The sequence below is a fragment of the Acinonyx jubatus genome, chromosome C1 (genome assembly GCF_027475565.1).
Source record: "Acinonyx jubatus isolate Ajub_Pintada_27869175 chromosome C1, VMU_Ajub_asm_v1.0, whole genome shotgun sequence".
Taxonomy (NCBI): Eukaryota; Metazoa; Chordata; class Mammalia; order Carnivora; family Felidae; genus Acinonyx; species Acinonyx jubatus.
The window spans coordinates 217,917,600-217,940,266 of record NC_069381.1 but is presented as its reverse complement, the minus strand read 5'-3'; the positions used below and the strand labels follow the sequence as shown (position 1 = coordinate 217,940,266).

General features: G+C 52.9%; 1 protein-coding gene across 4 annotated transcripts in view; it reads left to right on the top strand.

Annotated features, from left to right (window-relative positions):
- The window catches only part of THAP4 (THAP domain containing 4), a 41,154-nt gene that overhangs the window by 1,742 nt on the left and 16,745 nt on the right, over window positions 1–22,667 (top strand). For 3 of the 4 annotated variants that reach the window (XR_008295683.1, XM_027045389.2, XM_027045385.2), the window contains exons 2-3: window positions 721–1,883; window positions 22,496–22,655. Coding sequence is in view for 3 of the 4 variants with exons in the window: in XM_027045389.2 (XP_026901190.1) it covers window positions 721–1,883; window positions 22,496–22,655 (1,323 nt within the window). In the remaining variant the exon portion in view is untranslated. Of the gene's footprint in view, window positions 1–720; window positions 1,884–15,204; window positions 15,394–22,495; window positions 22,656–22,667 lie in introns of those variants that run through there. The other variant, XM_015082810.3, reaches the window with a different exon arrangement.

Here is a 22,667-nt window from a genome sequence, read left to right as displayed (position 1 = left end):
CCCCTAGGGCAGAGTTTGGTCCGACTTTTGTAAATAGGGATCTTGTCTAACAATGAGAAGAAACGACTGCTAAGTGTTTTAGTGTTTTCTAGGAGTTAGTTGCTTTTTAAAAGACACTTTCGCTCCCGGCCATGGAAATGTAGTAGAAACCCAGGACTGCAGCTTTGAATTATCCTCAGTTGCTGGAGTCACAGCTCTAGCTGTGAGGGTCGGGCATCAGGCAGACCGTCTGGGATGCTCTCCTGACCCCTTGCTGGCCAGCGCCTGACCTGGCCCCTAACTAGGAGACCAGCCGTCCCTGTTTTCGCACCTGGCATCCTGCCTCCGAGGCACACCAGGAGGGCAGTTGTGCTGTGCGTTTCTAGGAACTATTCCCAGGGCTTCCCCAAGCCTTTCCTGTAGTCGGACGCCCTCCTGTGCGATCTCTCCGAGCATTCTGTGTCCCTACGGGACATTCACCACAGCCTGGGAGGAGTTACCTTCGTTCTCTGCCCTACAAACCGTGAGCTCCTTGTGGGCAGGTGGTGAGGCTGGCTGGCTTCTATCTCACAATCACTTACGAGCAGAAGGTGTCCCTTACGTTTTTACTTAAGTTTTAAATGAGTAAAGTCAACGCGGCATTGGGTATTTGCAAAACCACTTGTTTTGCTTTGGTGATTGATAAATTTAGGAGGAGACGTTTAGCTCTTTTTTTCTAATTCTCTGTCATTCTTCCTGCAGGTTCCCCTTGAAGGACTCAAAGCGTCTGATCCAGTGGTTAAAAGCTGTTCAGAGGGACAACTGGACCCCCACCAAGTACTCTTTTCTCTGCAGTGAACATTTCACCAAAGACAGCTTCTCCAAGAGGCTGGAGGACCAGCATCGCCTGCTCAAGCCCACGGCCGTCCCCTCCATCTTCCACCTGCCTGAGAAGAAGAGGAGCACCGGAGGCCATGGCCGCACGAGGAGGAAGGACACCAGAAAGGCCTCGGGGGGCCTGAGGGGACACGCGAGCGGGGCGGACGGAAAAGGAGCTGGAGCTGCAGGTGCGTCGTCGTCCTCAGGTGCAAACCCAATGGCCAAGCCCGGGGCCCGGAAGGTGAAGCAGGCCGCGCCGCAGGGTGAGACCGCCCCCGGGGCCGCCCAGGAAGCCGCCGGTCGGGAGCGGGCGCCGCAGGCCCCAGCAGGAACTCCGGCCGATGGCTCGGCCGCCGCCGCCAGCAGTCAGGGCGAAGCAGAGGCGTCTGCAGTAGACGCCGGCGGTGAGAGCGCCGCCGCGCCTGACGGAGGCCTGGTGGACAAGAGCGGCATTTCCGTGGATGACTTTACCCCGCCAGGGTCTGGGGCCTGCAAGTTCATTGGCTCACTTCATTCTTACAGTTTCTCCTCCAAGCACGCGCGAGAGAGGGCGTCTGTGCCCCGAGAGCCCGTTGACCGAAAGAGGCCGAAGAGAGACGTGGAGCCCGGCTGCAGCGGGACCAGCCTGGGGCCCGACAAGGGCTTGGCCCAGAGCCCCCCGAGTTCATCGCTCACGGCGACGCCTCAGAAGCCCTCCCAGAGCCCCTCCGCCCCTCCGACGGACGTCACCCCGAAGCCGGCGGCGGAAGCCGTGCAGAGCGAGCACAGTGACGCCAGCCCCATGTCCATCAACGAGGTCATCCTGTCGGCGTCGGGGGCCTGCAGGCTCATCGATTCGCTGCACTCCTACTGTTTCTCGTCCCGCCAGAACAAGAGCCAGGTGTGCTGCCTGCGGGAGCAGGTGGAGAAGAAGAACGGCGAGCTGAAGACCCTGCGGCAGCGCGTCAGCCGCTCCGACAGCCAGGTGCGCAAGCTGCAGGAGAAGCTGGACGAGCTGCGGAGAGCGAGCTTCCCCTACCTGAGCAGCCTGCTGCCCCTGAGCCGCGGTCAGTACCGGCCTCGCAACCCCCGCGCCGCCCGGCCGTGGGAGGGGGTTCTCGCCGCGTGGCCGCCAGGCCCCGGGCACCCGTGCGTCTCGGGAGGAGGCCTCTATCGGAGCTGCCCTGGGAGACGGAGAGCCGGGTTAGGACCCTGCCTCGCGCCAGGGCACCCGAAGGGCGTCTGTGGCTCTGAGGGTTCGGCCAATGGGAAGCGAGGCCTGTGCCGTCTGCTGGGGGAGCCAGAACCCCCAGTGCGTGGCTTCCCATCGGCCGGGGGTGGGGGTGGGGCATCCGCTCCTGCACCCCTCACACGAACCACGGTTCCAGACGAGTTGACCTCTTGACGTGAGTGCAGTAGGCTCAGCAAGCTGTTGGAAAAGCGGTAGGAGACTCTTAAAATCGTGGGGAGTTTCTTTCCATTAGTGTTTTGAGGAATATCCTTGAAGTTAAATCGTTTTGAACGTCAATAGTTACTTTAGTGCGACTGCTCGTCATTTCCTTCAAAATAAAAAACCTTAGGGGCGCCTGGGTGGCTCAGTCGGTTAAGCAGCCGACTTTGGCTCAGGTCATGATCTCACGGTCCATGAGTTCGAGCCCGGCGTCGGGCTCTGTGCTGACCGCTCACGGCCTGGGGCTGCTTCGGATTCTGTGTCTCCCTCTCTCTCTGCCCCTCCCCTGCTCGCTCGCTCTCTCTCAAAAGTGAATAAGCATTAAAAAAAAAATTTAAACATCTATTCAAGTAGAATATATTCTGTCTTACAAAAATTAAGATGCTACGGAAATAAGGGGGCTTCAGAAGTGGTGAAAACTCCTGTTTCTCACTTATCTCTGACTTCTGGTCCTTGTTAAAATTTCCTGTATGATATTTTAGATCATCGTCTGTGTTGTCACATACGTGTCTTTCAACCTATAGGTACAGGCAGGTTGGATATATATTTTGTAAGCTTGTCAGCTACGTTTCTACTTTTCACCTTACCTTTCTACTTAGTATTTGTAAAAAACTGCTTTCTAGATATTCTCTACATTTTGAGTGTTATGTATTTTACCTGTTAAGTATACATGGAAAACATTTTCCTACTTGTTGTTCATGTGATCTGGATCAATATTTGTCTTCCCGGGCGTAACGAGCACTTCTTTGGGAAGAGGCTCCTGGCGTGACGGGCTGGGACATCCTGGATCCCAGGGCAGCAGCCACGCACAATATGAAACCAAAGCAAGAAAACAGCCCCATCCTGTGCAAAGTGCACGCTGGGGGAGGGACAGCCCCAGCTGAGGGTCACCGATGTGCTTACTGGTGGAGGTAGACCCGCTCACTACTTTACGGTACCTTCTCCTCCTGGCCAGACTCCCAGGGGCTGTCACTGTTTCGGGTCTTTCCTTTGCTCCATTGAGCAAGGCCGCCTTGTTTCCGCTTCATTAATCCTCACTTCTTTCTGCTTTCTCCACTGTTACTTGGTTTTCTTGGTGGTTCTGGCTCCTGGGGGGAAGAGGGTGTTTCCGGATGCCTGCAGGTGGAGGTGTGTCCGTCCCATTGGCCCGAGAGGATTTGTCTCGTGCAGCTCTCATCACTGGTCGTTTCTGAATAGTTTCTAATTTCAGTCTGTGTTCCCTCTTTGAGTTATTTAGAAGGGCGTTGACATTTTTCAAGTTGGGGGAGGGGAGCTAATTTTGTTGTAGGGTTTTTTTTGTTTTTTTTTTTTTTGGCGGTTTTAAATATTCAGTTTCTTTCTTTCAAAATGTGTGTTTTTAATTCCAGCGTAGCTGACATACAGGGTTGCATGAGTTTCAGATGCACGGGGCAGTGGTTCCCTAATCGTGTACTTTCTCCACGCATCAGGACGAGTGTCCTGTCGATCCCCTCCCTGTTTCTCCCAGCCCTCAACCTCCTCCCCTTTTTTGTGATTATTTTTAAACTTTATTGCTTTAAGGTCATATTTGGTTTTTGGCTCCTTTCAGGATTTCGTTGTGGCTTAATATGCAGCTTGTTGTCGTGACTGTTTCGCTGTGGTTTGAGAAGAATGTATCCTCCCCGCTTGTTGGTTCCATGGCTCTCTGTCTCACCGAGCCTCCGTCTGGCTTGTTAACAGGTCTGTGTCCTGACTCACCGAATCCCTTATCTCGGGGACAGAAGGGTGACGTGCCCATCCTTCCTGGGCGTCTGCTTGGTGCTGCCATGCGTCCCGCGGCCCTGTGTGAGATGCCCAAGTGGTCCTGACTGTTACCACCACGGAATGCCCCTTTCTGTCCCAATTTGAGTATTCTTTACCTGCTTACCTTTGAAAGCTTTTTATATTCCTCTATCTTTTAGCTATATTTTAACCCAATCTGAGAGTGTTTGCATTTTTTTAATAAATTTGTTTAAACGTTTATTTATCTTTGAGAGAGAGGGAGTGAGAGTGCAAGTTGGGGAGGGGCAGAGAGCCACAGAATCTGGAGCAGCCTCCAGGCTCTGAGCTGTCAGCACAGAGCCTGACATGGGGCTCGAACCCACGAACCATGAGATCGTGCCCTGAGCTGACTGAGCCACCCAGGCAGCCTGTCTTCCTTCCTTTAGAGTAATCCATTTATAATTGTGATTATTGATAAGTTGGAATCTGTGCCTGTCGTTTTATGTTTTAATTTGTTAGGCTTTTTCGTTTCTTTTTCTGTGCTTCTGGTGGATGTCTCTCAGCTTTCGAAGCTAACTGTTGAAGCCCATCTTCCTGTGGTGCTTAGAGCTTGGGCTGCTGGGTTCCACAGCCCAGCGCCTCCACGCTTCTGTCCCGTCCCCCTCCCCCACCCGCCCTGACTGTGTGTGTCCTCTACTCCCCTACTCAGGTCTCCTGTCTAGGGGCCTAGGGGCCGTAATGAGGTGCAAGCACACAGTTGGTGGGTCACTTCACTCACCACCGTTTGCTGTTTGCTTCCTTTCCAGAAAGAGTTAATGGTATTTTTGTAAGTCCTACCCTCGTAAGATTTTGAGAGGGGTTGAGTTTGAAATGCTGATGCCAGGAAACCATCCATTCTCTCAGAGCTGCCCGTGTGTGCGTGTGTGTGCGTGTGCGTGTGGTGTCAGGATGAGGTCAGGGGTATTTAAAGCCACGATTGAATGGGGTTTCCTGGAGAAGCTGTAGCTGGGGAAGGGGAAGGAGCCAGGCCCGGCCCGGGAGCCGGCTGTTTGCAGAGATGCGGCTGAAGAGGGCCAAAGAAGGCCCCAGAAAGGGAGAGTGAAAGAGGGAGCGTGGGGTCACGACAGCCCAGAGGGGAGATGAGGGTAAGCAGCTGGGCTGGACCCAGCTCTGATCAGAGTGGGGAAAAGATGGCTGGGCTTAGCCACATGGGGTCACTGGTGACCGCGGTGTCCTTGGAGCAGTGGGAACCCTGCTGGGTCGGTCTAGAGCGGGTGAAAGGCAGCACTGGGGCACTTTAAGAGGGTTGGCCGTGAAGGAGTGGACTGTGGGCAGAAACCCCGGGGAACGTGGCTCCAGGGGAGAGTTGTGTTTGTGAAGTGGGGGTCAGCAAGCAGGTGTCCGCGCTGCCCGTGGGTGGGATGGAGAGCAGGAGTCGTGGGGGCCAGGAAGGAGTGTGCTGGGCCCTGGGGAGGTGCCCGGAGAGGGGGCTGGTGGACAGGGTGTCCCACCGCCTCTGCCCAGTGCTCCCTGGGGGGGTGGGGCTGGTCGCTGGTTGGCAGGGGAGGGGAGGGTGCGAGAGGTGTTGGGGGGCGGTAGTGGGAGGGACAGCGGGCACCCTGGCTTCGTCTCCAAGGAGACATGCCTGGAGCCCCCCACTCAAAATGTCTTCTCTCTTAATGGTTTCCCTCCCAGGCTGTCGTGAGTTTGTTGGTCAACGAAGGAAACTTCTTAGGGATTTTATGTCCAAGAGGCATACGCGTGTTTATTCCGCCCAATGTCTTTAGCCAGGCAAGCCCTTTATTTTTGGGCAGATTACCTCCAGCGGGGCAGCTGGGCCAGGGGTCTGCAGGTTCTGGGTTCAGAGCCCTCCAGGAGGCGGGTGCTGATTGGCCTTCTCACAGGGTGTCCGCAGGGAGGACTTTCTCCCTCCTCCACCCGCCTCCCGCTGCTGTTTCTAGCCTCCAGGAGGACTTCTGTGAGCCCAGCTGTTCGTCCTTACCAGTTGGGAACTGACATCGATACATCGTTACCAGCCATCTTCCCATAGAGGTTTACTATCTTGTACTTGGATTTTTTCTTTTTTCTTTTTCTAATTTTGAGAGAGAAAGCAGGAGTCAGGGAGGGGCAGAGAGACAGGAAGAGAGAGAGAATCCTAAGCAGGCTCTGTACTGTCAGCACAGAGCCCGACACGGGGCCCAAATTCACAGACCATCAGATCATGGCCCGAGTGGGCCCTGAGCCGCCCAGACACCCCTTGGATTTTGACAAGTGGGTGCCCACGGTGATCCCGTGCGGTGCCGCGCAGAAGAGTCGTGTCCCTCAGCATCCCTGCTCTTCTCGTGGTCACCCCTTCCCTTCCCAGCCCTGGCACCACCGGCCTTCCTGGTGTTTCTGTAGTGTGGGTTTTTCCAGAGTGTTCCGTGGTTGGAGTACACGGATGCCGTGGAATCGCAGGCACAGCTTTTTCAGGGTGGCCTCCCTCACTCAGCGGTACGTGTGCTTCAGGCTCCTCTCTGTGGCTCGGTAGCGCATCGTCTCACCTTTTTTTTGCACTGACTTAGAATGTACACAACAAGGGCTGCCTGGTGGCTCAGTGGCTCAAGCGTTGGACCCCTGACTTAGGCTCAGGTCGCGATGTCACAGCTGGGCTCCGCGCAGACCGCACAGAACCTGTTTGGGACTCTCTCTCTCCCTCTCTCTGCCCCTCACCTGCTTGTTCTCTCTCTCTCTCTCTCTCTCACTCTCTCAAATAAATCAACTTAAAAATGCATACGTACAGAGCAGCGATTTACCGCTTTTAGGTGTGGAGTTCAGGGGCGTTAAACGCGTTCTCCTGGTCGTGCAGCCACCACCATCCATCCCCCAGAACTCACGTTAATCTGAAGCTTGACACGTGTGAGAGCGTAACGGTCCTGTCTCCCCTCCCCGCCGTTCCGATGTCTGCTGTGTGATGTTGTCGGCTCCCAGCGCCTCCTGGAAGAGGAATCTGGCGTGTTGCGCCGAACGTGACGTGGATACGTTGTGGCATGTGGCAGAATTTGATGCCAGCTGAACCATCCCGTTGCCCTGCGCGGACGCACCGTATTTTGCTCATCCGTTCATCTGTCAGGAGACGTGGGTTGCTTCCACGGTTTCACTGTCGAGAGTGATGCTGCTGTGAGCGAATCTCTCTTCGAGACCCTACTTCCACTTCTTTTCGGCATACACCCAGAAGTGGAATCGCCGGATCATGGGGTATTTTGCGTTTAATTTTTTCGAGGCGCTCCAGTACTGTTTTCGACACCGGCTTTAACGGTGTGCATTCCCACCCACGGAGCATGGGCTCCAGACTCTGCATTCTCGCCATCGCTTGCTGTCTTCTGTTTTCTTGATTCCCGCCGTCCTAGGGCGTGTGAGGTGGGCCCTCGTCGTGGTTCGCATCGGCATTTCCCTGGTGATCAGTGGTGATCAGTGATGAGCATCTTGTCCTGTGCTCAGTGGCCACTTGTGTGTATCTTGGGAGAAGAGCCTTGTTTGCCCATTTTTGAGTCTGGTTGGTTGTCTTCCCACTGCTGAGTTTGAAGACTTCTCTGTACATTGGGGACCTCAATCTCTGATCAGAAGTATGATTTGCAAATATCTTCTCCTATTCTTTGGGGCACCGTTTTATTCTATGCATAGTGCCTTTTGATGTACAATTTTATTTTCACGAAGTCATATTTGTCTATTTCTTTCATTACATGTGCCTTTAGTGTCCTATCCAGGAAATCATTGCCAAGTCCATGGTCGTGAAGCTTTTGTGCTGTTTTCTTCTAAGAGTTTTACTGTTTTAGATCCTTGATCTACGTTGAGTGAGTTTTTGTTTATGGTGTAAGGATCCAACTTCATTCTTTTGCATGAGGACATCCAGTTTTCCCAGCACCATTTGTTGATAACGTTCTTTCTCCATTGAATGGTCGTGGCACCTTGTCAAAATCAGTTGACCATATACAAACAAGGGTTTGTTTCTGGATGCTCTACGTTGCATTGATTTCTATGTCTGTTTTTATGCTAATACCACACTGTTTTTATTACTGTGGCTTTGTAGTAAGTGCGGAAATCAGGAACTGATTCCTCCAGTTTTGTTCTTCTCCAGGATTGTTTTCTTCGCTGTTCTGGGTCCCTGAGATTCCGCGTGAATTCTATCTACAGGCAGTGTCCTTGGGATGTCCATCGGGATTGCATTGAATCTGCAACTTTGTTTGAGTAATATCAACACTGTGACAACATTAAGCCTCACATGAACAGAGGATGTGTGTCCATTTATCTCTGATTACATGGATGTCCAGTCCCAGCACTGTTTGTCAAGAAGACTCTTCTCCATATAGTTGCCTTTGCTCTTTTGTCGAAAATCAGATTCATGAATTTGTGTGAATCTTATTTTTTTTTAAGGTTTATTTTTGGGAGAGTGACAGAGTGCAAGTGGGGGAGGGGCAGAGAGAGAGGGAGACACAGAATCTGAAGCAGGTTCCGGGCTCCGAGCTGTCAGCACAGAGTCTGACGCGGGGCTCAAACCCACGAACCGTGAGATCATGACCCGAGCCGAAGTCGGACGCTTAACCAACTGAACCACACAGGCATCCCTAATATTTATTTATTTGAGTAATTTCTACACCCAACATGGGACTTGAACTCACTACCCTGAGATCAAGAGTCACGTGCTCTTCTGACTGAGCCAGCCAGGCGCCCCTGTGTGTGAATCTGTCTCTGCACCCTGTTGTGTCACTTGATCTGTGTATCTGTTGTGCTGTCAGTCCCATGCTGTAGTGGTTACTGTAGCTTTTAGTGAGTCTTGAAACAGGACTGGGAGTTCTCCAGCTTTATTCTTTCCCATGAGTATTGTGTTGGCTGTTCTGGGTCTTTTGGCTTGTGAATCAGCTGGTCGATTTCCACAAAATAGCTTGCCGGGATTTTGATATTGGGATTGTGTTGAATCTATAGATCAATTTGGGAAGAATTGACATCTTAACAATACTGAGTCTTCCTGTGTATCAACCCGTTTATTTAGATCTTTTATTTCTTTCATCAAAGTTTCATATTCCAGGTTTTTTGTGGGTTTCTGTTTTGTTTTGTTTCTGCTGGTGTGTAGGGAAACAATTGACTTTTGCCTGTTAACCTTGTATCCTGCAACCTTGCTGCTTACTAATTCCTGGAGTTTTTTGTGAGTTCTCTGGGATTTTCTACACGGACAGTCATGTCATCTGCAAACACAGATGGTTGTTTTGTTTTTGTTTTGTTTTTTTTCTGTCCCAATCTGTATGCCTTTTATTTCCTTTTTTTTATTACATCAAGTAGGACTTCCAGTGCAATGCTGACTGTGAGTGGTGCTGAGCTTAGTAGGAAAGCTTTTGCTTTCCCACCATTAAGTATGATGTTAGCTGTAGGGTCTTGTTAACGATGTTCATTATTCCTAATAATAATATTTGTTCCTAGATTATTGAATAGAACTTTTATCAGGAATGGGTGTTGGGTGTTATCATGGTGAATAACTCATTTATTTATATTTTTGGATTCAGTTTACTAAATGCTTGTTAAAAATTTTTGTGTCTGTGTTCATGAGAGATACCCATCTGTAGTTTCCTTTCTTGTATGTCTTTGGTGTTGGTGTCAGGGTAGGGCTCACCTCACAGAATGAGTTAACACTCTGCTTCTACCTTCTGTAAGAGATTGTAGACAACTGGTATTAACTGTTTCCTGAATTCTGTGGTGGAATTCACTGATAAGCCCATCTAGGCCTGGGGCTTTGTTTCGGAAGGTTATTAATTATTGATTCAGTTTCTTTGATGGATGTAGGCCTATTCAGATTATTAGTTCCCTTGGTGAATTTTGGCAGTATGTGTCTTTCCAGAAATGCAACCATTTCACCTGAGTTACCAAATCTGTGGGCATAGAGTTTTTCATAGTAACCCTGATTGACCTTTTCATGTTCAGAGGATTGGTAGTGATGGCCCTCTTTTATTTATAATATTGACATTTTATGTCTTCTCTTTCTCTCTCTCTGTTCTTAGTTAACTGGGCTAGATGTTTATCCGTGTTATGGATCCTCTAAAAAACCTTTGGTGTTGTTGATTTTATTGTTTGTTGTCTTTATTTTCCTGTTTTCAATTTCATCGGTGTCTCTTTTTTTTTCTGCTTGCTTTCAACAACTTAATTGTTCTTCTCTTCCTACTTTCCTAAGGTGAACACTTAGATTATCAATTTTAGATCTTTCTTCTTGTCTAATGTACTCACTCAGTGCTATAAATTTCCCTCTAAAGATTGCGTTTACTGCACTGCACAAAATTTGATAAGGTATATTTTTCATTCTATTTACTTCGAATATTTTTTTATTTCTCTTGAGGCCTCCTTCTTGACTCACCTGTTACTTAGAAGTGTCTTGTTTAATCTACAAATATTTGGGGATTTTTCAACTACACTGCTGTTCCTGATTTCCAGTTTAATTCCATTGTGGTCTCAGAGCATACTTTGTATGATTTCTACTCTGTTAAATTTGTTATGTTTTATAGTCAAGAATGTGGTCTGTCTTGGTGAATGTTCCATGTGAGCTGGAGAAGATTAAGTGTTCTGCTGTTGTTGGATGAAGCAGCATCCTAACCTAGCCTCACGCTGACCTGTTAGGGTTCTCCAGAGAAACAGAACCAGCAGGATGTATACATACGCGTACACGACAGGAAATTTATCACAGGAATTGGCTCCCGTGGTTAAGAATGACAAAATTGGAGAACCAGGAAGGCTGAAGGCATAGTGTAGCCCCTGTCCAAAAGCCTGAGAATTGTTGGGGGATGGAGGGGCGGCGGGAGGGCATGAGTCCTGGACCAGCACTGATGTCCCAGGACTGCAGACCTCCCAGCTCTAACTGCAAAGTCACCTTTCCTCTGCCTTTTTGCTCTATTCAAGCCTTCAGTGCCCACCCACCTAGGGGAGGGCCCTCCACTTTACTCAGTTCACAGGCTCCTATCTTCCCTAAACACCCTCGCAGGCACACACACGAGTAATGTCTTACCAGCTTTCTGGGCGTCTCTTAGCTGCATCAGACCGACATGTGACATTACCTATCTCGGTAGCGTACGGACGTCACTTACATCCAGCTGATTGATGCCGCCCTTGAGTTTGGCCAAGTCCTTCCTGATTTTCTGCTGCTGGATGTGTGCATTTCTGACAGAGGAGTGTCAAAGCCTCCAACTGTAACAGTGGATTTGTGTGTTTCCTGTTACAGATCTGTCCGTTTGTCTCCTGTGTTTGAATGCTCCCTTGTTAGGAACATAGACATTAGGGATTATTATGTGGTCTTAGAGTATTGACTCCTTTGTTATTATGTAACGTTCCTCTTTGTCGCTGATAATTTTTCTGATCCTAACGTCTGTTTTGTTCTGAAGTTAGCATTGCTCCTCCAGCTTCCTGTTGATTTGTGTCAGCGGGATAGATGTTTCTCTGTCCCTTTCCTTTGGTCTATCTTTATACTTAAAGTGGGTTTCTTATGGACAACATATAGTTGGGTGTTTTCTAGTCTCCTGACTGTCTTCTCCCTCCCGTTCACATTTGAAGTGATAATTGTTGCAGTGGGACTAAGCGCTCAAATTTGTGACTGCTTCCCATTTCTGTTCTCCCCTTTTCCACCTTCTCTGGCCTTGATTGAGCATTTTGTGTGATTTCATTGTGTCCCTTTCTCAGCACACTGACTTGACTTCTCGCCGCACCTCTGTTTGTGGGGGCCCTGGGGTTTTCGCCCCACGTTTACAACTCAAGTACATCTACTTTCACACATTGCCGCGTCCCCGGTAGCGCAGGCACCTGAGACCTGGGCGTCCCCGTCACCCCCGTGTCGTCCCTTATAAAACCGGGACTCCGTTTCACTTGCACGTGTGCTGGGCTCACTACCATTAATCTGAACACATTCATCTGTTGGGTGAATTAAGAAAAAGGAAAGATTTTATCTTTCACATATTCCTTCCCCAGTGCTCTTGTCTGTACAGACTCAGGTTTCCAACCTGCTTCATCGTTCTCCCTGAAGAACTAATATTTTTTATAGGGCATGTCTACCAAGGAATCCCCTCCAGTTTTATTTGAAAAAGTTTTTGTCTTTAGTTCTTCTTTACTTTTTTTTAGTTTTTGTTTGTTTGTTTGTTTGTTTAGAGAGGGAGGGAGACAGAGTGTGAGCCAGGGAGGGACAGAGAGAGAGGGAGACGCAGAATCCCAAGCAGGCTCCAGGCTCTGAGCTATTGGCACAGAGCCCGACGTGGGGCTCAAACTCACGAACCTTGAGATCATGACCTGAGCCGAAGTCGGACGCTTAACCAACTGAGCCATCCAGGCACCCAGAAATCAGTGTTTTGGTTTGTTTTTTTTTTTTAATTTTTTAATGTTTATTTATTTTTTAGAGAGAAAAACAGAAAAGTCGGGGGAGGGGCAGAGAGAGAGGGAGACACAGAATCCAAAGCAGACTCCGGGCTCCGGGCTGTCAGCACAGAGGCTGATGGGGGGCTCAAACCCATAGACTGTGAGATCGTGACCCGAGCTAAAGTCAGACGCTTAACCTACTGAGCCACCCAGGCACCCCAGTTCTTTTTTACTTTTGAAGGACAGTTTCTTTTTTTTTCTTTTTTTTTCTTCTTAGGTTTTCATTTTATTCATTTCCAGAGAGAGTGCACGCACACACAAGTGGGGGAGGGGCAGTGAGAAGGACAGACCGAATCCCAAGCAGGCTCTGCGCCAGCAGCACAGAGCCCGATGTGGGGCTCGAACCCACGAACTGTGAGATCATGATCTGAGCCAAGATCAAGAGTCAGAGGCTCAACCGACTGAGCCCTCCGGGGGCCTTTTAAGTTTTCATTTTAATCCCAACTAACGTAGAGTGTTGTGTTTGAAGGACAGTGTCTCTGGGCATGGAATTCTACTCTTGTTGCCTGCACAAGATGCCCTCTGTGATTCTTCCCCATTTTGTTCTATAGGTAAGAGTTCTTTCCTCTGGCTTCTTTCAAGACTCTCCATCTTTGGTTTTCTGCAGTTTGAATATGAAATGCGCAGGTGTAGGGTTTTTGGTATTTGTTGTGATTGGTGTCCTCTGAGCTTCCTGGGTCTGTGGTTTGGTGTCTGTCATTAATTTTGAAAACTTCTCAGCTACTACTTCATGTATTTCTCCTACTTTCTCCCTCTGTCCTCTGGCTGTCATTGCCATGATGCATACACATATCTTTTGTAATTGTCCCCAACCCCCCAGTATTGTGTGCGTTCTGCTCTCTGCATCTCACTGTGGAACGTCTCTGCTGCCTGCCTTCGAGCTCGCTGGCTCTCTCCTGGACCTCAGGCACCCCAGGTTTCGCCTGTCTCGCGCTGGTTTGGATGTGCAGCCTTTCCTTCGGACCCTTGTTAGCTTCCTCTCCACTTGCAGAGCTCAGTTCATGCACGCTGTCTGCTCTTTCTGCTAGAACCTGAGCGGATGGATCATAGTTATTTTAAACTCCGAGTCTGAGGATTCCAGAACCTCTGCCTTATCGGAGTCAGGTTCCGATGTTGTCTCTTCAGACTGAATTTTTTCTTGCCTTTAGCATGGCTTATAATCGTTCTAAAAGGTGGACATGGTAATGGAACCTGAGCCGCCAAGTTGGCCTGCCTGGCAGGTGGGTTGTGTCTGATCTCTCCTGCATCAGGCTCAGATTCCTCTGCTGTCTTTACGCTTCATCTCCACTGTGGTCCTGGGGCTTGTCTGCCAGACTCCCTCCCAGCCCCTGCATCTGCGGCTTTTTCTGCTCTGATCCCCTCACCTGCTGGAGCCCTGAGGAGGGCGTGGGGGAGGAGGACACTCTGCAGTCAGCTTTCTGTGGGGTTCCTCTTCTGTGGCCTGTGTTTCTGGGCTGTGACCTTCCCGTTCTTGTCCTCTTGGAGTGGGGGCGGCGGGGGGGGAGGCCGTAGGAGCTCGTGGGGGAAGCCGTCCCCAGCAGAGTAAAGCTCAGGTGACATCTGCACTGCACAACAGCCCTTTCCTTTGGAGCATGCTCTGAGCTCCGGTCAGAACTTTCTCTCCCCTTCCAGTGCCAGAGAGAGACCAGGGGATTTTTTTTCCTTGGCTTCTCACAGTGAGAACTTGGTGGGTTCCTGGAAATGAGACCCGAGGGAGCATGGGGCCCCCAGGAAACTGTCACCTGCTCGTCTGCGTTCAGCTCCAGCCTCTTGCCCAGTTGTCATCCAGCGTCCCTGTCAGCTCACATCTGCCCCGGGTGAGCATGTCCCTTCAAGTTCTGGGACACTGGGACCTCACTTCTGATGGGTCCAGGCAGTCACTGATTTTCAGTTCGTTCCATGTTTTTCTTGTTGTAAAGACAGGAAATAGGGCTTCTAAGCTCTTTACGGGTCAGAGTTGAACCGTGAATCTCCCTCCTCTGTTATTTGGTTATTGTTAATATGTAGGAAAGCTAACTTTAAAAACAAACCATCTTATCAAAGTCACTTATTCTAATAGTTTTTCAGTTGAGGCTTTGGAGTTAACTAGGAAATCAACCATAATACTCGCAAATAATAACTACTTGGTCTCCTTTTGTGTCTTTCTGTATTTTACAGGAACGTTTGCCCTATTTCCTGTCCTTTCTTTTTTCCCTGTGTGCGCGAACACCTTTTCATCTGACGGGTCATAAAGTGAGGGCCTTGCCACCATCTCAAAAGAACAGCTTCCCCTGAGGCGCCGGGCAGGTGCGGTACGAGCGGTCACGGGGCCAGGACAGTGTCTGCTCCGCCGGGACGGCCAGCGCCAGCCAGGCGACGGCGGCCTGGGCCCTCTCTCTCTCATGCTTTGCAGCCGGTGTCGGAAACACTGCCGTCTGCTAACACAAAGCAGAGGGAGGGTGGGAGGCGCCAGGAAGGCGTCCGTCCCTAGCGAGCGTGTCTGCTTGTTTCCTGTCGCTGGGGTCCTGGGCCTGTCTGCTGACACCTTTGCCAGGAGGCACAGCAGTCTCGAGCACCCGTGTCAGAGCCAAGATGAGTGTCCACCAGCCCGCTGGGAGATAGATGCAAGGGACGCATCAGGAGTTTCCAGGGTGACTTACAGAAACAGCTTCTACCATGTGCCTGGCTCCGCCTGCTTCCCCGTTGGAGGGATGGGTTCCCTCCGTGGCCCCTGGGGGAGGCAGTGCAGGGCCGAGGCCCCACTCCTCACTCCCTGGCAGGTCCCACCTTCCTAAGCCCCGGAATGATCTCCTCCCAGATCCCAGTTCGGTCACCTCCGGGTGTCCTTGTCCTCTCCCGGCTGGAACTACACTTCCCAGAATGCACTCTTCGGCTTGGCACTCTCTTCCTGCCAAGCTGTTAGTAACCAGGTGCAAACGTTTCCGTCAGTTGGCAGAGAACAACCTTGAAGAACCTTGACGGTGTCTGGAGTTCAGAAAACTTAGTGATGGGTAAGCCTGCTTTTGCTGTCTTGGGCCAACAAACGAAAATTTAAATTTCTTGGAGAAGATTTAAATTTTTGTTTTTGCATTTCGGTTGAGGTTTTAATAAAAGAAGAAAAAAATGAAACTAAAAGCCTGTCTGATTTACTTGAAGAGGTAGAAAGTGGCAAATAGGCTTAAGTCCCTTACTTCTTATGCTCATTTGTTTGACTTTCAAGTTTATCTTACTTTCATTTTTCTAATGAAGTATGATTTACATGGAGTGAAAGACACCAGTGTGAAGGATGCGATTGGATGGCTTTTGACATATTTCACGTAACTTGACATTTGGATCTTAGAATTGCCCTGTGGGTCGTCCCCTGGACCGCTTCATTGAAAACAGGAGGCGACACGGTGGCAGCAGGACCGTGGGCAGGGGTGCAGGTGCCGAAGACCTGGCTTACCCCGTGCTGGGGGGCGGCGTCCGGGGGCACTAGACCTGGCAGGAGGCGTGGAATCCCCCTGCCCACCACCGGCAGGTTAGTGCCTGCCGCGTCATCCTTATTCGATTAAAATTCGTCACAGCCGAGAGCAAGTCGCCAGGAAGCCAGGGAAGACCCTAATTCAGAGCAGTTAGGTTCTCCGTGGCAGAATCCCACGCCTCCCGGGGCTGGAGGTTTGGTGGACGTGCGTGCTGGTCGTGGACCCTGGGCGAGGCGACCCAGAGTCTCCTGACGTTGACCTAATGGCACGCACCTTCCACGCGGGTTCTAACTTTTGCTGCTCGAGATGGTGTTTCTTTGAAGAGTCATTCCAGAAACTTTGCATTGCCAAAGAAACACTGCTTCCTTCCACTTGAATGTGATGCGTCAGAGGAGCTTCTGCAGGTCCATCAGGCGAGTTCTGTGGGCCTCAGAAACCACTGGTGTCTGAGGGCGTCTTGTCTCCCCAAGGGCTTGCTGAGCCTCCTGTACGGAGGCTCTGCGTGACCTACTGTGCACCCTCCCGCCGCTGCAAAGCCCACTGAACAGGTTTACACAGAACTGGGTAGAGGCAGAAGTTAGACCCTCAGCTGTCTCTCCCACTCGCTCTCCTGAAGACACCCTCTCACCCCGGGTCCCGGTGCTGTGACCCTGCTGAGCCCACCCCTCTGGGGGTTTTGACCTGTCCTGGGGTGATGTCCACCCTTGGCCCCGATCCCCCTCCAGGCTGCCAGCCTGGGACACCGGCCCCTGCTGGACTTTCCCCCTGACCCGCACCCGCCCACCTATCCCTGTTCTCCTCCACTCTTCCTGGCCCGCATCACCTCTTAAGCCCCTCTTCCCATTCTGTGGTTCCGGCAATTCTGTCCTCCGGGCTTCCAGCATGAGTCCCCTCAGCTCACCTCCCTGGTCCCCACCCTGGGCAGGCTGTCCCTCTGTGTCACCTCACCCAGCCGTAGTCACCCACTCCAGCCCCTCCCCCCGGTCCCCTGTCCCCTGCCCGAGCCCCCACAGCACAGCACCTGCGCTCTGGCCTGCAGTCGTCGTCACCAAGGAAAGAGGGAACGGGCCAGACCCGTGCTAGCAGACCACCTGGGGTGCTGCTGTCTTGTCCCAAGGCCCTGCATCAGCACCCCAGAGGTAGAGAGGGTGCAGTCCAGGGCTGCTGGGATGGTCCAGGCTCCGCCTGCGTCTGCCTGCGTTAGCTGGGTGGGCGGTCACAGTCCCCCGTCCCCCACCCTTCACAAGATCTTGGAGCACCTTTTCCACCTGTGTGCTGTTCCTGTCTTCTCTCCCCCCCCCCCCCGCTCCCTCCCCCTCCCTCCCTCCCTCCCTCTCCCCCTCCCCCCCTTCTGGTGTCACTTGGTCGGAATTGCTTGTGCAGACACCTGTCTTGCCTACTGGCAAGTGAGGGCTGACGCAGAAAGCCCCCAGATCCTCTGAGAATCACCTTCAGTGGTTCCAGGGCCAGCACCTGCAGGGGGAGGAGGCCCAGCAGACCCCCGGGCCCCTGCAGGGGTGTTGGGAGGATGTCCACATGCCCGGGCCCTGACCACTGACTCACCGAACCACACCTCACACTGTAAGCTGCAGTTGTTGTCATTCAAACGCATCTTCAGAAATTGGGGTATTTTACCCCCAGGTCAGTAGTTCTAGATTTTCTTAAAACACCAAAACAATCTGCAAGAGAAGGCTGTCTCCCTGTGGGCAGCAGTCGGCCAGCACAGACCAGAGGCCCTGGGAGGCTAGGCTGCCCCCTGAAGTGCCAGCTGAGGTTGGAGTCACCTGGCCACTCATGAACCTGTGCTGTGGTGACAGTAAACATGTCCTGGGAAGGCGTTCCCAGGCTCGGGTTGTTTTTTCTTTTCATGTTGGTTTGCTTTGTGGAAGTTTCACATCTGAATGTTTTCACTGAGGTACAGTTAATATAAGTAAAACAGCCCTTGGGTGTCCCTCCGTGACTCCTATGTGACGCCATCATCCAGAGTCCCCGGATCTCCACGCCCTCCTGCCCCAGCCCCCACCCCACACCCGTTTACCTATTCTAGAATTTCATGCAGATAGAAACGCAGATTACGTACATGGTCTCTTTTGTGGCATGACATTTTTGAGGGAAATCTGATCATGTTTTCATAGCCTTGCTGCACTGTGGTCGGATGACATGGTGGGGACTCTCTTTACTTTCTGACCATTTACGAGGTCAGTTTTCGTGAGGCTTGGAGAGGAGATTCTGCAGTCTCGGGCGCGGAGCACAGCGTCGCGCGCTCAGAACTAGCTCTCTAGTCGTGTGGAGCGAGCCCTCCGTGCCGTGCTGTTCTCTCGGACCCACGCGAACCACGGTTCCTGCTGGTTTCTTCCTGTGAGCATCTGTGTGTTGTCAGTAGTTTCTGCTTTGTCACGGCTGCCGCTGGTCGCCTGCGTCTTCCTGACCGCGGGGTCTTCGCCGGGACCGGGACCCTGAGCGCTCTGGAGAGCCGTGCTCTGTCTGTTCTAACGCGTCTTGGGTGGAAGTTCATGTTCCCTCACCACGGGAGCACGATGCTAGCTTTCCCTTGGGCCCGCCTTTGCCTGGCTCTGAAATGCCTTTCTGAGTGATTCTGTCTGGTGAATCTCTCCTTTGCAGCAAGAGTTGAAGGTCTTGCTCTGTGATCCAGTGTGAAAAGCTTTTCCTTTTCATAGGTGAGTTCCGGTACGTGTGGCTTTAGCTCTGCCTTATTTTTTATATTGTACCTTGGCGTATGTTTTTAGAATAAAACCTTCCCACTTGGTCTGTGCTTGGCTTGCCCGCCTCCGTGACGTCGCCACTCGGGGGTAGACCTCGGGCATGGTCAGGGCGGCCACCGCCTGGGACCAGTTCTCCTGGGGAACGCTTCCATGACTTTCTGGGAATCCCTTTGCCGTCACTTCCCTGTGGCTGCCTGGCGAAGGCTGTCCTTTGGTGGTGTCCTCAGAATTCGCTGTAGCAGAGATCCCTGAGTGTTAGTGTAGAGACCATCCATCACGGCGCCGTCCAACAGGAGCACAGCGTGAGCTCGGACATGGTTTGAAATTGTCCTGTAGCAACACTGAGAAGGTAAAGAGAGGGCCGCCTGGCTGGCTCAGCCAGTGAGCGTACGACTCTTGATCTCAGGGTTGGGAGTTCAAGTCCCACGTTTGGCCTGGAACCTGCTTAAAAATCAAAAGGTAAAGAGAAACAGGTGAAGTGAACTTTAATGCTATATTTTATTTAACCCAATGTTATCTGAAACGTTATTTCAGTACATAACCATCGGAACCTAAAAGTTACTGAGATGTCTGAAGTCCTTTTTGTGCTGAGTTTTTGGAATCCATGTGTGTCTTGGCCTTAAAGCACATCTCAGTGGACCAGCGCCTCCAGATGTCCACGTGGGGCCGTGGGCGGCTGTGTCAGACACACCTGTGGCAGCTACAAAATCCGTGACGCTCACTCTCCCCGTGCATCTTGTAAGTGTGGCACCAGCATCTGCCGGACGCTGCTGTGGAGGAACCGTTGGTCCGCTCTGGGCCTCTGCAGGCTCGCCTGTTACGTTTCATATGAGTGGAATCAGGGTGCGTGGTCTTTTTCTTGGTTCATCCACGTGGTAGCATTTGTCAGTGCTTCAGTCCTTTTGAGTTTATTTATGAGAGAGAGAGCACGCAGGCGCAGGAGGGGGCAAAGGGAGGGATGGAGGGAGGGAGAGAGAGAGAGAGAGGGTGTGATTGGTTGATTGATTCCCAAGCAGGCCCTGTGCTGTCACTGCAGAGCCCGACGTGGGGCTCTGTCCCACGAATCATGAGATCGTGACCTGAGCTGAAATCAAGAGTCAGACGCTTAACGGACTGAGCCCCCAGGTGCCCTCTTCATTCCTTTTTATGACGGATACTGTTCCTCCGTCTGGCTGTGCCACGTCGTGCTCACCCACTCGTCAGCCGGAAGCCGCTGGAAGGTTTCCGCATCCAGCAGCTGTGAACAGCAGCCACGTGGACGCATGTCGTCCTCTCACAGGAGGACACCCAGCCGTGGGACTCGCGCCCGGCCCAGGTGCCCCCTTCCCTCTCCCGCTCCCCCTTCCCCCGCCATAGTCTCTCCCCCCTCCCCCACCCTCTGCCCCCACCTGTCTTTGCACAGGCTGCACGTTGCACACACCCCCAGCCCAAGTCTCCAAACCTCTTGACTTTGTTTTCGTTTTGCTCTTCTCATTGTCCTCTGTGGCGCGTGTCTGCCGTGAGTCCCGGGCTGCCCTCATCCACCTCCACTCCCAGCTTCGTGACGCATCTCTCCCGACTTCTTTCTGCTGGAGTTTCACCTCTCCTGCTCCCCTGCCGCTTCTGTCCCACATTCTTGCATTTCTTCCCGGAGGTGGCTGCTTCACCGTGCCCAGAGCCGTGTGCACAGAGCGGGCACGCAGAGCCGTGTGCGCAGACCCGTGGGCACAGAGCCGTGTGCGCAGACCGGGTACAGACCCGTGCGTGCAGACTTGGGTGCAGAGCCTACGCTGACAGCCTCCTCTGGGCCCTGGTGGGGGTCAGTGCTCCTTCAGTCTTCGGGCTCTAGGCCCCACGTCCACTCTCAGGCTCCCGCGGTTGGCACAGTCTGATGGGAATGCAGGGTGCTTATGAAGCGGGGGGCGGGGGGTCCTGTGTCCCTGAAGGTCAGTGGCACCTGCCAGGGGCCCGGCTCCTTTCCTGCTGCTTGTGAACACGGGCAGGGTCCCAGGGCCACCCCAGCCCCACACAGCCCTCCTGCGCATTTTGGTGGCTGTGGGTTGTGTCTGTGACCTGACTTCCCTGAGAGCCAAGGCCAGGGGAAGGGTTTTCAGTTATCTCTGTTGTCGTTTTTTATTCCTTTCTGAAAGAGGTGATAATGCTCACCTACCAACCCTGTTCCCTCAGAGAGATCCCCAGAGAGATTTTGAGGCAAGAAAGAGCATTACCCAGCTCTCTCTGTCCGTCTGTCTTTCCCCATCTCTGGGTCCTTCCCTGTCTCTCTGTCCGTCCATCTGTCTCCCTCCATCTCTGGGTCCTTCCCTGTCTGTCTCTATGTCTGTGTCTGTCTGTCTGTCTGTCTCCACCCAGTCTCTGGGTCCTTCCCAGTCTGTCTCTGTCCTGTCTTCCCCCATCTCTGGGTCCTTCCATGTTTGTCTCTCTGTGTCCGTCTGTCTCCCTCCGTCTCTGGGTCCTTCCCGGTCTGTCTCTCTGTCTGTCCGTCTGTCCTTCCCCTGTCTCTGGGTCCTTCCCTGTCTCTCTGTCTGTCCGTCTGTCTCCCTCCGTCTCTGGGTCCTTCCCTGTCTCTCTGTCCGTCCGTCTGTCTCCCTCCATTCTGGGTCCTTCCCGGTCTGTCTCCCTCCCTCTCATCCCAGGCCCACGGGGCCTGGCTGCAGTTCCACCACCGCCACCCTAGGCTATGTGCCCAGGGGAAGGGCCACGCTCACCAGCCCAGGCGGGCACTGCTCTCACTCAGAGGGGACTGGACCAGCAGGTGGGGCCTGGACAGCGGCTCCAAGTGCTGCCCTGGACGTGACACAGGGTCCGCTGGACAGAGAGCATCTCAGAGGCTGTGGCTGGCTGGCTGGCTGAAAAACAGTGATTTCTGTTTATTCTGAGAACCGCAGGCCCAAACCATCCGAGCTTTGCTCTCCCCTTGTCTCCCTGATGCCTTGAACCTCGGGTGCCGCTCGCCAGCCCTGCATCCCAGACATCAGTGCGTGCAGCTGGCTCTCCCTGCAGGGCACCCCTGGGATCTGGCCCTTTCCACCGGCGACACGGGGCCCAGGCCGCCCTCTTCCACCACCAGGCACGTGCTGTCCCTGCGTCTCCCACTCAGACCTCCCCAGGGTCCTCCAGGATCTGGCCCGGCTGGCCCTGGGGAAGCCTCCGTGTCCCGGAGCGGCCACAGGCCCACTCCCACTGCGGCCTCTGCACGCGTCTCAGGGAGCCGTCCTCCGCCCTCGAAGTTTCAAGCTCAAATGCCACACAGCCCCACCCCCTTTCGGCTTGTCGCCTCTTTCGCCACACATTCAGCATCCTTTTCTTATTTCTTGGTGGACTGCTCTCTTCCCTCGGTGGGACACCGGTGTCCCTGTGAGCAGGGTGTTTGTCTGCTCTGTCCTGCTCCAGACCTTTGACTATGAAGCTTTTATTGCTGGTCTCCACCATAGGTGGCAGCCGAAGTCCCGACTTCACTTTTCTCTTGTCGTCTAACTACGAAAGTCTTATGGCCATGCTCACTCCCAGCTGTCCACAGGCCATCTGCAGAGGCCGGGAGGAGCCGGCCAGCTGGGGGAAGGAGCGGCCCCACCCCTCCCCGGCCACCTGTGTCTGTCCGGGTGGGCTCCCACGGTGGAGGGGCGACCCGCCATTTTCCACCCACAGCTGCTCCCACTTCTTGCCGCCAGCCTGGCGCAGGGCAGCCCTCCTCCGCGGGTCCTGTCTTCCTTGGACTTGGCCTCAGCCCCGCCCACCCCCAGGCCCTCTTGCTGTCTCCCCCGTGTGGGAGCTGCGTCTGACAAGATGACATTTGCTGTCTCTCCCCGGCTCGACGGCCGGCTGGTGCACGTTCATGGAGGCACCAGCTCTGCTGTCTGCACGAGGGCGTGCTCCCTCACCGAGCGTGGACACGGAGCCCACTGACCGCCTCTTCCCTCTGTCCTCAGAGCCCCCCACGATGAACCCAGTGGTGGAGCCGCTGTCCTGGATGCTGGGCACCTGGCTGTCCGACCCGCCGGGAGCCGGCACCTTCCCGACGCTGCAGCCCTTCCGGTACCTGGAGGAGGTGTACATCTCCCACGTGGGCCAGCCCGTGCTGAACTTCTCGTAAGTGTGCCC